The sequence below is a fragment of the Entelurus aequoreus genome, linkage group LG06 (genome assembly GCF_033978785.1).
Source record: "Entelurus aequoreus isolate RoL-2023_Sb linkage group LG06, RoL_Eaeq_v1.1, whole genome shotgun sequence".
In the NCBI taxonomy this organism is placed as follows: domain Eukaryota; kingdom Metazoa; phylum Chordata; class Actinopteri; order Syngnathiformes; family Syngnathidae; genus Entelurus; species Entelurus aequoreus.
In genome coordinates, this window is record NC_084736.1 from 36,299,716 (window position 1) to 36,316,182 (window position 16,467).

The 16,467-nt window shown below is 45.2% G+C and overlaps 3 protein-coding genes across 11 annotated transcripts in view; all 3 read right to left on the reverse strand.

Annotated features, from left to right (window-relative positions):
* Positions 1–4,911, reverse strand: part of LOC133652193 (protein unc-13 homolog B-like) — a 151,271-nt gene extending 146,360 nt beyond the window's left edge. For all 9 annotated transcript variants that reach the window (XR_009826537.1, XR_009826538.1, XR_009826539.1 and 6 more), the window contains exon 1: positions 1,820–4,911. Coding sequence is in view for 5 of the 9 variants with exons in the window: in XM_062050669.1 (XP_061906653.1) it covers positions 1,820–4,911 (3,092 nt within the window). In the remaining 4 variants the exon portion in view is untranslated. The remainder of the gene's footprint in view (positions 1–1,819) is intronic.
* Positions 4,912–5,003: 92 nt separating this feature from the next.
* LOC133652194 (neurofilament heavy polypeptide-like) lies at positions 5,004–8,172 on the reverse strand. The gene has a single exon (XM_062050673.1). It carries the CDS (start codon positions 6,528–6,530, stop codon positions 5,022–5,024), a length of 1,509 nt encoding a protein of 502 aa, XP_061906657.1. The 5' UTR covers positions 6,531–8,172; the 3' UTR covers positions 5,004–5,021.
* A 10-nt stretch (positions 8,173–8,182) lies between these two features.
* The window catches only part of LOC133652192 (uncharacterized), a 94,450-nt gene continuing 86,165 nt past the window's right edge, over positions 8,183–16,467 (reverse strand). Inside the window, exon 10 of the mRNA XM_062050664.1 lies at positions 8,183–16,355. Within this exon, the coding sequence (XP_061906648.1) occupies positions 8,183–16,355 (8,173 nt within the window). The remainder of the gene's footprint in view (positions 16,356–16,467) is intronic.

Below are 16,467 nucleotides of genomic sequence, written 5' to 3' on the forward strand. Positions count from 1 at the left end.
GACCAGCGTGGAAATAATTTTAAAGTACAAAAAAAGACTATTTATGAAGAGTACATTAATGACGAGGCAACCACAACAAGTTTGAATTGTGATGAGACCCGACTTTTCTGGAAAAAGATGCCAAAGCAGAATTATAAGAGCTGCTCTCGTTCAGCGGCCCCTCTTTCAAGTGAACACACACACAGGGCCCCTCCCCCGATCCCTCGCTTCTCTCCCTCTTTCCGCTCCTTTCTCATCAGCTCCTCCCCCTGCCTTTTTCTAAATGTTTATTGCTGTAGCAATATGGTAGTGAGAGTCATATTTTGCTATTTGACACATGTAAACTGTTAGTATGTTAACATTAGCATGCTAGGTTATTTAGCTAAGTTTACTGGTTGACATACACCTAAGAGTCATATTTTGGTACTTAACATGTTACGGCACCACTGGACACGCCCACGGGCGTTCCTCTCCTGCTGCACTCAATATACAGTCAAAATACCTGACACTGATGAAAGCTCCCCTGCCTTCTTAAGCCAGCGTGTCCTGCGTTCCAGTGCCAGAACGTAGCTACTTGTATCCGTACACCTCACGTCATTCCCTGGTTTCGAGCTGTGTGTCTCGTCTACCTGGATTCCCTTTGGACTCCCTGCTACCTTCCCGGATCTCGACCTTTCGCCTGCTCCCGGACAACGACGCCTCGCTCCAGCCCTTGAACACTTGCCTGTCCCCGGACCTCTGAGCCTGCCTTGCCCTTTTTGGACTTCCGCATCTGCCTCAACACGCACCACAAACACCACCCGGTAACACTCAACAGATAACCGCTTCACATAGTCACACACCACGTATTATGGTTTAATTACACACGTCACACAGTTGTGCAAATAAACACGCTGCCAGCTAACGACGTCTCTGTCTCAGTGCCATCTCCTTCCTCACTGTACCGGTACATAACACATGCAAACTGTTAGCATGCTAGGTTATTTAACTAAGTTTACTGGTTTACATACACCTAAGAGTCATATTTTGGTATTTGACACATGTAAACTATTAGCATATTAGCATGTTAACATTAGCATGCTGGGTTATTTAGCCAAGTTTACTGGTTTACAAACGCCTAAGAATCATATTTTGGTACTTGACACATGCAAACTGTTAGCATGCTAGGTTATTTTGCTAAGTTTACGGGGTTACATACACCTCAGAGTCATATTTTGGTATTTGACACACGTGAACTGTTAGCATACCAGCATGTTAACATTAGCATGCTAGGTTATTTAGCTAAGTTTACAGGTTTACATACACCTAGGAGTCATTTTGTTACTTAACACATGCAAACTGTTAGCATGCTAAGTTATTTAGCTAAGTTTATGGGTTTACATACCCCTCAGAGGCATGTTTTGGTACTTGATGTATGCTAACTCTTAGCATGCTGAGCGGCAGTCTCCCCCCAGCACCTTCTCTTGGAGCTGGTACACTTCAAGTGCCAACTTAAACGCTCCTGAAATACCAATATTTTGAGATGTTTGTCAGAGTCTAAAGGACTTTTTGGGAAGCTACCATTGATCTTTTTAAATGAGTAGAAATAGTGCTGTGTAGCCACAATATTTGCAATGTCTAGGATTAACTGAGCATGTTCTAGACTATGTACATTTTTAAACATTTGAGAAAATGTAGACTAAAGAAAGTGTGTTGGTATACAGTCTGGGTGACGGTGGGTGTACAAAGACGTACAGGATGTACTTGGCATCGAAAACAAGCACATAAAGGAAAGTTGAGGCAAGGGTAGGAAACACAAACAGAGAAAGCTGGAACGGGGCTGTTAGCAAAGAGAACTAGCCTTTTAGCGTCTTCCTGTGTCGAGAGGCTCCTGGCAGGCCGGGAGCTGCTCAGCTGTGTCGTCGTCCTGTCAGGTGCTGCAGCTTCACCCGCATCCTTCTCACAGCTGATCTGTAACTCAGGTCTATCCCAATTTTCTGCCAGCGGCGCCGACTCAAACGCAAGCCCCGTCTGAGGAACGTTCCCCAAGCTGTCAAAACTTCCCGCTTTTGACGTCCCGCTCGGCCCTTCAGTCTCGCTGGCATCTGCGCTCTCAGTGTCTCCAGAGTCTTGGGAGACTTTGTCAGGCTCTGCTTTAAGAATCTCGTCTGTGTGTTTTGGACTCTGGGGCTGTGGTTGGGTTGTCACCACTGCAGGTTTGGGAGGATCAGAGGTCCCGAACATTGAGCCCAATTTCATGCCAAAAACTGATGGCCTAGACGATGGTTCTTCCTTTGCCGACTGATTTTCATCCTGGAAGATTCCTGCTGAGAGACTTTTAAAGCCAGAGAAAAGACCCCCCTCAGTCTGTGGCAACTGAGCTGCTTTGGTATCCCCTGCTGGAGATGACGAGGAGAAGAGCGTTCCAATCGATGAGGTTCCTTCAGCAGCTGCAGACAGAAAGCCAAATTTGGGGGCAGACATTACTGGTATGTCAAAAAGGCCTTTGTTTTGAGGGACATGGTCTTGACTCTCAGGAGGAGGTGCAAGTGATACTGCTTTGTCAGACCCAGTGGACTCTTCAGAATGTTCTCTGTGTTCATGGTGTTGAACATTTTTTCCGGATAAAACTGTTTCTATGTCTGGTTCAATGGTAGAACTTTCTTTTCCATCTTCTTTATCAGTTTGTTCTGCAACCTCCACCAAACCTTTTTCAGCGACTGCGTCCTGTGCAATTTTCACATGTCCATCAGTGTTCTCAGGGGCCGATTCTGCATTTGGACATCGTCCTGGTTCAGAGTTGATGACGGAGGGGAGGGGTTCCTCTGATTTAGTTGTCTCCGGACCCTTGAATATACCTAAAAGATCACCTGTGAGGGATTCAGTAGCGATGCTACTCGGTAGGCCAAAAAAAGAGCTCTTCTGTTGTTGTTGTGGTTTTTGGGGTTGCCGAGGAGCAGATGATCCAAACAGTGAACCAGGCGAGCTTGAGAAAAAGCCCCCAACAGCCGCTGGTTTACTTGGTGCACTAGAGGTGTTGGAGAACATGGACATGAAGCCAGAAAAAGAAGTTGGCTCACAGGGCTTCTGAGGTCCTGGGTGTCTGGGCCCAGGCATTCTTGGTCCCCCCATTCTTGGACTTCCCATTCTTGGTCCCCCCATCCGTGGTGAAGGCATTTGTTGTCCTGGTGGTACAGGTACTCCGCTTATACCAGGTCTGAGTGCTTGCTGTGGTAGAGGCATAACAGGACCCAATGTTGGAGCCTTAATGTCTTCGGATGTCAAAGCTACTTGTGGGCTTGTACTAGCATGTTTGTCCTCGCCTGCTGCCAAAACCACTGGAGCAGAATTATTCCCATCAGAGTATTGCTCCAGTCCATGTTGAAGTTCCACACAAGATTCTCCCAGCTCCACATTTGCTTTTGTTGTTTCTTCTGCAGTCAGTTCGAACGTGGCTTTCAAGTCTTCAGATGTCTCTACATGTGAAACTGCAGTCACTGCTAAATTTTCTTCCACTGACTCTGCAGTAGTTTGCTGATTAACAACCGTTTCGGCTTCTGCTACAGTTGCTTTCTCAGGGGTAACACTTTCTTTATCATTAATTAATTCTGATGGTTCCATCGGTTTTTCTACTTCTACGGTTTGTTCTTCACCAGGAGCTTTCAAATGTTCATTTGATTGCTTGACAGGAGTTTCTTCTTCACTAAGAACCTTATTATGGACGCGGGTTGACTCCTCCACACTCAGAGATGACTCCTGCTCTTCAACAACAACCTTTTGTTTCTCTACCTCAGAAACGGTTCCGCCTTCAATACCAGAGATCCCAAGCTCCGTTTCAACCATATCTGGTCTAGCATCTGTGTCAGGACTATCCGTAGTACTTTCTGGTGTTGGCAGACTGTCGGTTACTTTTGATACCAAATGGTGTTTGCTTATAGCAATGTCAGAATCATCATTAATACTTTGAATTTCAGTAACTTCTTTATTGAATTCTACAGACTCGTTTACTTCTAGACTAGTTTGGTCATGTGATTGTGTGTCTTCAGTCACTTTCTTGTCTTTTTTATATCGCATGGCGTCACTCTCTGGTAGACTGATCATCTTTGGTGTATCCAAAGTAGACAAACTATCTACCTCAGAGACATGATCAGAACTTTGTAGGGTTTTACTGTTTGTTTCCTCTTCTAGTTGAAAATCAGTTTGCTTGGTGGCTTCCAATGTGGCTACCTTATCTGTGGCTTCTTCCAAAATACCTTCAGTTTCCAGAGGTGTTGCTTGTTCAGCTGTGTTATTCTCCTTCCAAGTAACAACTGATTCAGGCTCTGTTTTGTTCTCATCCAGAAAAGACCTTCCGAACAGGCCAAACCCAGTTTTGGATTTGCTGACATCAGAACTCCCTCCCAGTGAAAACACAGAAGAAACTTTAAAGCTACCGTCTGACTCAAGTGTTTTTAAAACTGTAGGCTGAGCTGCTGATGCTTGCTGGTTTTGTCCACCAAACATAGAAAACAGTCCTTTTCCTGGGGGCTCTGAACCTCTGGGTCCTGTTTCTCTTGGCACAGGCATTCTTGGGCCACTTTGAGGTGGAGCACTGGGACCTCCAAACTTGGAGAACAGGCCTGTGCCCTGGCTTTCTTTATGTGAAGAAGAACCTTGGAGGATTCCCCCAAATAAAGAAGATCCAGCACTAGCCTGAGGAGGACCCCTTGGACTGGCTTGCTGCCGAGGGGCAGGTCCACCAAACATGGAAAACAAGGTTTTTCCTGGAGGTTCTTTGGGTGGAAGACCTCTAAGTGGAAAGGTTCCAGCAGTTGGGCCTCTGGGTCCAGCTTGCGGACTACTACTGGATCCAAACATTGAGAATAAACCTTTACCTTGAGGTTCTTGAGGGGCCGTTGAGGTAGTAGGACTTTTGGTGGCAGGGGAAGTGGAGGTATTCGTCCCACCAAACATTGAAAGTAAACCTTTACCTTGAGGTTCTTGTGGAGCTGTTGATGGTGAAGGACTTTTGGTTGCAGGGGAAGCAGAGGTATTGGTCCCACCAAACATTGAGAGTAAACCTTTTACTTGTGGCTCTTGTGGGGCTGATAGGCTTTTGTTTCCAGGAGAAGACTGTGTGTTTGAGCCACTAAACATTGAGAGTAAGCCAGTGCCAGGAGTATCTTTTGTAGAGGAGCCAGGAATAATACCTCCAAGTATTGATAGACCAGATTGGAAGAGGTCTGCTCTGGACTTACATCACCGCTGCTAAACATGGAAAATAAACTTTTTCCCTGTTGTTCATCAGGTTGTCCAGCTTGAGGTTGATCAAGCGTGACTTCTTCAACAGCTTTGTCCGGACTGACTTCAGAAGCAGGTAAATAAATTAGATTTTCACTTTTATCCACAAGTTGTTGAACTTCTTCAGAGGATTTTATATGTGTGAGTAGCTCTTCCGATAAGACATTTTGGGGGGAGACTATAATTTCAGGCGATTTAAAATCTGAAATAGTAATTTCTTCCTCAGGTGCTAAGACTTTTTCGGGAGACTCTGTATTTTCAAATGGTTTAAAATCTGAAATAGCTATTTCTTCCTCAAGTGCTAAGACTTTTTCGGGAGACTGTGTATTTTCAGGCGATTTAAAATCTGAAATTGTTCTTTCTTCCTCAGGTGCTAAGACTTTTTCGGGAGACTCTGTATTTTCAAATGGTTTAAAATCTGAAATTGCTATTTCTTCCTCAAGTGCTAAGACTTTTTCGGGAGACTGTGTATTTTCAGGCGATTTAAAATCTGAAATTGTTCTTTCTTCCTCAGGTGTTAAGACTTTTTCGGGAGACTCTGCATTTTCAGGCGATTCAAAATCTGAAATAGTTTTTTCTTCCTCAGGCGCCAAAACATTTTCGGGAGACTCTGTATTTTCAGGGGATTTAAAATCTGAAATTGTTCTTTGTTCTTCAAGAGCTGGGTAGTTTGTAGGTTCTTTTTTGAGGTTCTCACACATCAGGTCCTTAATTGGCTTTAGATCAACATTCGTAAAATCTGGAGACAATATATTGTCAACTGTTGGCACAGAAACGGCTGGGCTTTCAATTTGGAGATCAGGCTCTAGGACAGAGGGTTCTGCAGTGGAAATGTCTTTTGTCAAGTTCTGGTGACTCTGCTTATCAACATTCATGTCTTCTGTCGAAGGCTCAGATAAGCAGATTGTGGTGCCTGGACTGGTGGCACTTGTACCACCATCATCCAAAGATACATCTTTCTGTGCCGTCTTATCAACAGTTATAGAATCTTTACCCTCTGTTGTGGGGACGGCAGTAAGAGTGGGCCCTTCATTAGCGCAGACTTCTGACATTTCAGGCATATTAGATTCTTTTAGCTGGTCCTCAGTGGTCTCTTCTTCTGGTGAACTTGCAGCCGAGACAAATATGTGAGGTAGTCGAACATATGATCGAGACTCACTTTTTATGTCAACTTGCGATACAGGTGATATGTCTTGATTATTAATACCAATGTAGATTGACCTTGGATGGGTTGTTGTATCCTGTGATATGTTGAAAACCTCCACATATCCAGTATTTAAATCTTCAGACATTTTGACTGAAGGCTCCCCTAAAATTGCTTCACTGAGAACAACTGCAGGAGGTGCAGTATTGCCAAGTTCATACAGTGAAGATTCATTGCTTGGTGTCACAGTTGCTTGGCTTAACTGTTGGTTATCATAGGATGGCTGCACTTGAAATTGGAAATTTTTGATTCGTCAGATGGGGTTGTAATGAATTCTTGAATGTTCGAGCTTGATGTTAAAATGTTTACTTTGTGTTGAGATTCAGAAATGTGTGACGGTAGAGATGTTAATTCTGTCTGTGGCATTGAAGATTGATCTTTGGACAATTGAGATGGCAAGGATGGAAATCGTACATCTTCTAAAGCTGGACTTGGAGAGCTAATTTGTGTTGGCATGGTCATATCAGGAGAAACGGCAACAGAATAATCATTCACTGCAACGGTGACCTGAGACTTCGGGTCTACGGGTGTAGACCCAGTTGGAGTGGAGCAGGGCATGATTGCAGCTGGCTTTCCACAGACATGTGGCTGTGAACCAGGACCATCAAACAATGAAACCAACCCCTTGACAGAAGTGGGTCCTGTTTGAGATGAAGCCACCGCTTCTTGTCTTTGCCAATGCAGCTCTAAAATCTTGTGGGCCAATTGGGATTAATGGCACTGGGTCATGTCTTGTTATGGTTTGTGAGACAATAGACTGCCTTGTGGTTCCAAGAAGGGGTATTGTTCTGGTTGAGGCTGTGTTGATATTTGAGGGAGTGCTCTTTCATTATTGGTTACACTTGCCTGTAAAGATTGAGCATTCCCAGAGTTTTGGGAAGTATCTATTTTTTTGTTTTTAGGTGCTTGAATAATGCCAAGTCTAGGTGATGGTTGATTGTTCAGAGATGGAGAGGACCTAATAGCTTCTGGCACACACTGCTGTGGATGGGAGATGGCTGTTGATGACATTGTGTAACACTGTGTGAGGACCCTTCTTCAGAGCTTTCCACAGTTGGCTTCTTGATAAGAATTTTTGGGTCTAGACGTCAAGTCAAGACTTTCATCATGTCTTTGCCACAATGTAGACTGACATGTGACTAAATCCTTGGGTGTCTTGCAGACTTCCACAACATACAGACTTGTGTTGGGAGGAGTGTAATCATTTTTCTTTGCCTCAAAATATTCTGTACTCACTTGTTGATATGTGAGGTTGTTGGAAAAAACCATTGATGGGCTGCCCAGGGTAGCTTGAGGAGCAACATTCAGAGGAGTTTGAGTCATCATGAAATTAACACCTGATCTTTGTACAAATTGAAGTTCTGTTCCTGGATTTCCTGGTAATACATTATAGATTGAGTGGTGGTCTGATCATAGTGTGATGATGTTGCGCTTTAAAGGTTTCACTGCCTTGCGGCGCACCTGTTGAGGTGGAAGCTATTCTATAGTCCTGAAGCCAGTAACTTTGATACAAAGCAGACACAGAAGGTGGGGAGAGATCATTTACACTCTGATTTTGACAATTAGTGGTCTTACTCAGAGGATCCACTCTTAGGTCAACTAAACCTTGCAAAGTTTTCCTTTTGAGTTGCCTCACAGTTTTCTCTGTTTCAAGCATTTTCTTCCTTGCATTCAAGTTAGAGAAATTGATGGGCCGTCCATCTTCTGGTTCAATGTAAATATGAGAAACATCGGTTGTGGTCACACTGTCTTTGGCAGAGAAGTCCACTGCTTATTTTGCTGTTGCACAGACTGGAACTTGGTCTTTGAGGAGGAGAATGCCTCATTACTATGGCAGGTGGACATCTGCCTATGCAGTGTCTTGGTTTTGTTAATGCCACTCAAGGTTATCATTCCTTCTTGAGCTGGATCTACTTTAAAAACACGTTGAGGTAGCTTACGGCAGGTGGGTTCTTGCTGTGTTAGTTCAACTACAAGAGGAAGACCAACAGAATCCTTTCTAGCAGCCACTCTTGCACTTGGCTTATTGATCAGCGAAACAGCTTCATCAAGACTGGAATCGGACTCTCTTGTTCCAGGTGCGGTCTGGGATGGCTTGGGTGACATATCCAGTGGAGCACCTCTTTCAAGACCAACTGAAGTAGACGTTTGACATGTTGGAACTGTCGTTGGCGGCAGTGAGTTGTTACGATTTAACCACAGAGGGACAGTAGTTGTCCTCTGCAGAGACGGTTCCTGATGTGGAATCCAGTCATGAGATTCTTGAGAAGGAAGCTCTTTAATGAGTGGAACGCCAACAGAGTTTTTCCGTGCAAGCTCGCGGGCAGTGGGCTTGCCTCTTGTTAAGTTTATACCTTTGGTCAGTACATCATCTGCTCTTATGTCAGGAACTACCTTTGCTAAATTGACTGATTTTGAAGACATGTCAAGTGTAGCCTTCACTGCATTGGCTGGTGCTGTGGTTTTGTGCTCGGTAGATTTACTTAAATGACACAGATGAAGTGACATTATGCTGCGATTGCCTGGTAAAACATCCTCTCTCTTCACTGAACAGTCTTGATTATCTTTAAGATGAGAATGGTAACCCTCATAACGGAGGAGATGAATATTCTGTGTTTGCTGCCCTAAGATCTCTGGTACTTCTTGATATGACAGATCAAGAGACTCATGACGACTTGGACTCTTGAGTGTTCTATCAGAACTGAGAGGTTTTCTCTTAGTCAAGGATAGTGCTTTACAGGCTGTATCTGGATCTTTTGGTTGCACTGTTAGTTGCTTTGGCAGGCCTTTCATCTTGGCAGACATATCTAACACAGCTTTCACCGAGTTTGCTGGTATGGTGTTCTCCTGGTGCTGTAGTGCCTTCTCACTAAACCTAAAGGACGTGGATGAAACCATTGCTCTTCTGCAGTCAATGGGAGTCTGGTGTGTCACTATATTTCCATGTGATTGCCTCTGAACGTTAACAGCAAAGTTTAGTTGTTTTTCTTTAGCCTTTACTTGTTTCGCAACAGGGCTCATTTGGGGACAGGTAGGTAGAGATTGCATTGATCCAGAGTTGGTCTGCGGGGTGAAACATTCATAACGATTTGTTTCATTAGCAGAAATGTGTTCAGCAGTGGAAGACACAATTTTGTGTGCATCCACTGGTCGTTGGATCTGCATTGAAGACTGACAATCAGTTTCAATCTGTGAATCGGCCGATTTTGGTTTGCTATGAGTGGGTCCGTATGTGGTCTGAGAGACGGGAGAATGGTTCATTGTACGACATTCTGATAGATGCCACTCATCCATCTGTTCCTCCGTCTGTTTAGTAAGATCTACAGCAATCTTGGCAATGAAATCTACACTTGCCTCCCTATCCATCTGAATTGTTGCTTTAATTTTTTTCAACTTGTATTTTGTAAAGTCAACAACGTCAGATTTTTGCTGCGAAGATTCTGTTTGCACATCTTTTTGATTTGAATGTTTTTTCTTATCGCTTGTTGAGGAAAAATCCAATAATTTTTGACCCACCAAAGGGCCAAGAGATGAGCCAATGTAACGATTCCTGTTGTACAGCTCATATTCAGTACTTGCCCTGGGATTTAGGATATGTAACTGTGGTGGTCCTTTGCGTGGGGATTTTGGAATTGAAGACTGAATTATGGAAGGGGAGCATGGTCGCTCTGCTGAGCAGCTACTTATTTCGTTAATGTCGCAAATCCCAGTAGTCTTACTGGCTTGTGATAATTCCCGGGGCTTTTCTGCTTCAGACTGCTGCCTCGCAAGCCGAGGTCTCTGCTGAGAGGAAACACAAGACGAGTTTACAGAAGAGGAAACGATTGAACTCTGAGTGCTTGTGGTCTGGGCTGAAGGAGTTAAAGTAACATCTCGTAAAGTGGGGAGTTTCCTTTGCGCAGGTGTTGGTATCTTTGACGCTGATGGCGTCTGAGGAAGGTTTCTGGAAATGTTTGAAGACAACTTGCTAGCTGTTGAGGGCAGAAGTGGACAAGATTTACTCGTATCACAATTAGTGGCTTTTGGAATATTTGTTGCAATATTTGAAGTTACAGAGTTTGATTTTTTGGAAAATTTGTCCACAGGTGAATCATCTGCATGTGCAATCCGGATCTCAGGAAGAGGGTGATGGTGTTTGGGAGACAGATGTCTGGATGCCCTTAGAGAAGAAGGAGTTGGGGATGTTGGCTTATCTTTCATCTCTTGATTCTTCCAGTATGGACCTCCATGTGCCCCTTTGAGGGATTTCTTTGTAAGATCAGCTGCTTTCATTGGCAGCTCGTGGCAGTTATGAGGGTTTTCTACTGCTCCCACTGTGATCTTCTTGAGCTTGTACACAGTAAAGTCGACAGGGGCATCGGACTGTGAAGACAGAGATTCCTGAAACATCTGAGAAAAGCATTCCAAATTCATATTCATGATTTTTTCACCCTTTTGTAGTGCAGACGTTAGATCCACTGGTGCGTCTGAAAGCATTGAGTTGGTCGGAAGGGGTACTGGAGACCAAAGACCCTTTTCTTCTAGACAGAGTGGTATTTTAAAACCACACAACGTCACCTTCTCCTTTTCTTTTTGTGTCAGAATGTTTGCAATGTTTTCAGTAATGTTGCTTAGAGCCTGGACTTCTTCTGGTGCAGCACAGGCATAGAGATGTCTACCTGCTCTGTCGGTTAAAAGAGAGTAGATATAGTCTTCATTTGTGTACACATAATATCCACAGTCCCCGGCTTCAGCTGGCCACCACATGCCTTGCTCCAACAGAGAAAGCCATTGTTGATACCATTCCGTGTCCTCAAAGAACAATTCATCATCACCCAACGCTGCAGCCCCTGCTGATCTGCTTAGATCCATAGCGCCACATGTTAGATCTACTGGACCCTTTTTGTTGGCTAGTTGTTTCAAAAACTCAGTGGCTGATTTCAAACTGAAGTTATCAACTTTTACATCTGTGAAAGAAACAGCCTTCTGCACTGTGTCGCACTCTGTGAGAGACTGACATCGATTTAGTTTGGTCTTGGCCTTCTTTGTGGAAAGGTTTAGACCCTCAGCTCCCATAATCCAAGGTTGTCTATTACTGCCGAGGTCATGTAAGTGGTCACAGCTATTCCACAAATGTTTGTCTCTACAGCTCATGTCAAACAAAACCAGGTCTTCATCTGGTTCCAAGAAGCGATTTCTGTTTTCAAACAGTTGGGAGGCCGCATCCTTCCAAGGATGTGACGGGACATTAAATCTACCCATGTCCATCACATTAGGACTCAGCCATGCGTGACTCTCCCCTTGGTGTGAGCGCAACGTAGTAGTAAAATGTGTTTGGGATTCTCGGTAGCTTTCCTGAGCTTGACCTGCCAGAGCTTCAGCGAGAGCATAGTCGTTTAGCTGCTGCCACAGAAGAGCCTCAATGAGACATTGATGCTCATAGAGCTCGGGTGGAATCACACCATGCTCTGTGAAGTTGTACATAAGGTCTTTGTAGCCATACTCATCTGCTGTCCCGTACAGGAGACGCTCAATTTCCTCAAAATAACGCTGGGTGGGAGAGACTGTAGGATCTTTACAGACCTGCTGGGGCGGTTCCACTGAGGTACCAACACCTGTAGCAACAGCAGTACTTGAAGGTATATCCTCCTTAGTCTTTGACAGGAGACGGTTGAGAAGGCCTTTTTCTGTTTCCTTATCAGGAGCAGGAGTGGTGCTGTCACTAGAACTTGGTTTGAAAATGCTTGATAAAAGACTTGTAGATGAGCTATTTGTGTTGCACGGTTTTGTCTCAAGCTTGCCAATGCTGGATGCTGGTGGCTTCTGGATCTTTGAGTCCTCCTGGGTGCCAAAAAGACTTGATAAAAATCCCTTTTGAGGAGTTTCTTTTGGATCTTTCTCTGAAGCTAGATCAGGTGAGGGTTGCATCTCCACTTGTTTTGACCTCTGAATCTGTGGACGTCCCTGCCCTGCATGCGCTGGCTGCTGTCGTTGCGTTTTTTTACTGCTTTCCTGTTCAGCAGGTGAGGTTGCCTGTTCCACATTAGCTGAAACTTTGTTTAACAAGCCAGATAAGAGCCCACCTGATTCAGACTGGGCAGGGTTTTGCCCTGGTCGACTTCCTTGACTTTTAGGAGGTTCCTGTGGGGCATTCTCACCTGATGCAAGCTTCAGAATGCCTGACAGCAAACCTCCGCTTTGACTAGTTTGTTCTGTTGCAGCCTGTTGAGGACCTATCGTTTTTCCTGCTGGTTGCTGCTGTGGAGGTGGTGTTTGACTAAACAACCCAGAAATGAAACCTCCTTGTAGACTGCCTTGGGACTGTGGACTAGCCTTTTGATTTTCAGATGCAGCAATGTTTGATATACTGCTCTTTTTAGATCCCGTCTGTGGGCTTGATTGCTGTGGTGCAATATCTGTAATCGTTAATTTGTTGAACAGTCCTGACAACAGGCCGCCTTGTTGCGGCTCGGTTGCAGAAGCAGCAGGTTGTTGGGGAATCTGGCTTTGTCTTCGCAGTGGTTGCCTGCTACCTTGCTGTTGTTGCTGCTGGTTGGAAGGACCAACAGATGGTTGCTGCTGTGTTGGAGGAGGTCCTGAAGAAAAGAGTCCAGTGAGGAAACCTTGCTGATTAGGTGGTTGGTGGGTTGCCTTAGGGCTTGCTCTTTGCTGAACTTGTTGACTACCTAAAGGAGTAGTAGACGTTGGGGCACCTGGATCTGTAATTTTGCTTAACAATCCAGTAAGCATTCCTCCAGGACTGCTTTGGGGCTGCTGTGGAGGTATTTGGTTTTGTCTGTGTAAGTTTGGTGTAATGCCTGATTGCTGAGGTGGTTGTCGTCCTTGTGGAGCACTTTGTTGCTCGTTTTGTGAACTTGCAGGAGCCGAGTCTTGGTTCCCGATTCCAAAAAGGCCTGAGAAGAAGCCTCCTTGTTGAGAGGGTGTTGTTTGTGGCTGAGATGGGGCTGAAGTAGGTTCTACAATCTTGTTAAAAAGCCCAGACAACAAGTTACCTGGCTGCTGATTTGTTGGCTGTGCAGCTTGGGGAGCTGAAAATCCTTTCTGTGAGTGAGAAGAACTCTGTCTTGGTGTTGTAACTGTTGCTTTTGGTTGATTTAGTTTTTCTTGATCAGGCTTTTGTTGATCTGAGGCTACTTCTATTTGATGCTCAAGCTTGTCAGAGGGAGAAGCTTCCATTGAACCCGATTTACCTTCTCCTAACTGAGTAGACTCAGAACGATTTAAGTTTTGTTTATTTTCATTCCTTTTTAGGGTTTGGTTAGCCTCTTGACTGGCGGGAGCTTGCTGAGAACCAGTGACCGAGTCAGTTGCTTTTTTTAAGAGTCCAGACAACAGTCCACCAGTAGGCAGCTGTGCATTAGCAGGTTGTTCTTGAACTGGTATTTGCCCAGATTGGCTTTCTGGCAAGGTGGACGGTGGCTGATTTGGAGGAGCCGACATGTTGTCAGAGGCAAATTTCAGAAACCCAGAAAGCAGTCCTCCTGAAGGTTGTGTTGTAGTGTTTTGTATGGGAGAAGAAGACTGAGATGGAGCTGAAAACAGGCCTGAAAATAGCCCTCCCATTTGAGGCTGACCGTCCCCTCCTTGGGCTTTCTTGGATGACTCTTCCGCAGGCCCTAGTTTCAACAACCCAGAGAGAATCCCTTGAGGCTGAGAGACTTCTGGTTGTGATCTGGTTTGTTCTTTAAGATTAGAACGGTCCTTTGTCATGGCATCAGAATGACACGGTTTATCTTTGTCTGACAAGGTTTGCTCGCTGGACAATATTTCAATCTCATCAGTGGTACCACCTGATCCCTCAGGGATGTTTTGCTCAGTATGCATCTCAGTGAGACCAGTAGGTTTGGTTAGTGTCACAGCAGGAGGCTTTTGGGTGTATATCGCTTCCTTAGCTGGTTCACCCTGGGATACCTTAAACAGGTTTGAAAACCAACCAGTTTCTGCGTTTACTTTTGGGGTACTTTCAAGAAGCGCAGCGCGACTTGGTGAGGGGGTTCTCGCTGTGGTTGGGGATGGACTTTTTGTTGGAGCGCTGGTATCCTCCCCAGCTGCAAACTTAAGAAACCCTGATAAGACGCCTCCCTCAGATTTTGTCTGGTTTGCTGTGGAAGTGTCTTCAGTGGAGAAAAATGGGATTTTGAGTTTGCTGCCTAAAAATGACTCTTCTGCAGGTTTAGGTCCAAGCTGTGCTGAGGTTTCAGGAGGATTTGTAGATATTAAACTTGAGAGAGACTTCCTAAAAGGACTGAACAGGCCCGTATCATCCGAGCTGTTTACAGGTTTTGGTTCATGTAAGATACGAGCTCTTTGTTGAACATCAGGTAGCTCACCAGATGATTCGGTCTCTGGAAGAAGCTCTACTGATCCACTTCCTGTATCTGGCAAAAGATCAACTGACTCACTCCCTAACCCTGGTGTCATCTCAGATAGAGGTTCCCAATTGGGACTAGCAGACCAGGGCAGAGACTCATTGCTTGCAGCAGATGTACTTCTTTGCTCTGATAATTGGGGGGATGGCTCTCTTGATTGAGGGGTACTGGAAAACAATCTTAAAGGACTGAGGCGTCCAAACACAGACTCTAACCCAGAAGTGGTCTGGTCAGCACTAGCATCTGTGCTACTAAGTGTCGGATTAGCTTCAGCTTGCCGAGTAGGTTCAGATGACTGAAAAGGCATCAGAGACTGCAAAGAAAACTTCTTCTCGGTTGGGGGCTCCTGAGAGGCGGGCGGAACAATGGCCACTGGGGGTGATGTGCCGCCACTTTTTGGAATGAAGTAAAGCAACTTGGAAAGTCCAGACTCGGGCTGAGGCCTCGCCTTGGGGGAAGACGTGTCTGTAGACGTCGTTCTTGAGGGTTCTGTGGCTCCTGGGCTACTTTTCGGGGTCATGGAAATACGTTTTAAGATGCCAGAGTCTGCTGCAGGGTCTTTGGGAGGCGCCGTGGTAGCTGAGGTATCTTTTGAGCCTGTAATTGAATTGAATAACGAAGTCATGACGTTTTTAACATTAGATATTCCTTGTTCAGCCACTTCTTCCTCAGGTTTGATGTCATTACTTTTTATAAGTTGCTCGGCTTTACTAGTAGACGGCAATGATGGCAGTTTCCGCCTCACAGGTTTAGACTCATAGCTGTTGATCTCCTCCTCTTTAACAGCCAAGTATTCAGACACTGAGTTCACTAAGCATTTGAGTTCATCCATGGGGTCTATGTAGTCCTCACTGGGTTCCTCTACAGGCGACAATAAATGATCTTGTCCACTTCTTCCTCTGCCTACAGATTTACCAGTATAGTGGTATGACTCATACTCGTAAGTAACATCTTCAGAGAACATCAGGTCGTCCAGTTCCTCATCAGATCCAAAGGAGTACTGCATTCCGTCTGATCCCACAGATCCATATTCATTCCTCAGTCTCATCCTCGCAGCCTCCCGAGCGTCCTCTTCCTCACGAAACGCTGCATAACTTTCCTCTAAAGCCGTCTTTGCCCACAGTCTCGTCTTGTAGAGAAGACCTTCTCTGTCCACTTGCTGGTGGAGATGTTTAACCGAAGGAATGATGTCAATCTCAGGCGGGGAAGATTCGTCCTCAAAGCTACCCGCTTCCCTGTAAACCAAACGGACTTCTCCGGTGCCGAGGCCGCACCGCCGTCTGCTGTCAGGGGCTTCCCTTTCCTCAGGTGAAAACGCATCACATTCGACTGTCTGGTAGAACCTGCTGCCTTTGGACTGGCACGGTCGGTCAGTGATGCAGTAGATGATGCTTTTGTCTTCATCCTCCCACATTTTCTGCTCAGCATCCAAGTAATCATCCAAGACTACCGAGTCAGACACTTTGTATCGGCCCTCCCAATCCTCCACACCCATTCCGGAGTCAACTGGGATTATTCTGACGCCATGCCTACTGCTTGGGCGTCTGGGTTGAGCACAAAGCAAAGGCAGTGGAAGACGATGCAGAGAAAAGAACAGAAAGAAACATCAGACAGAACTTAAAACAGAATAAGACAGGAAGCAATCGAGTGGCCAAC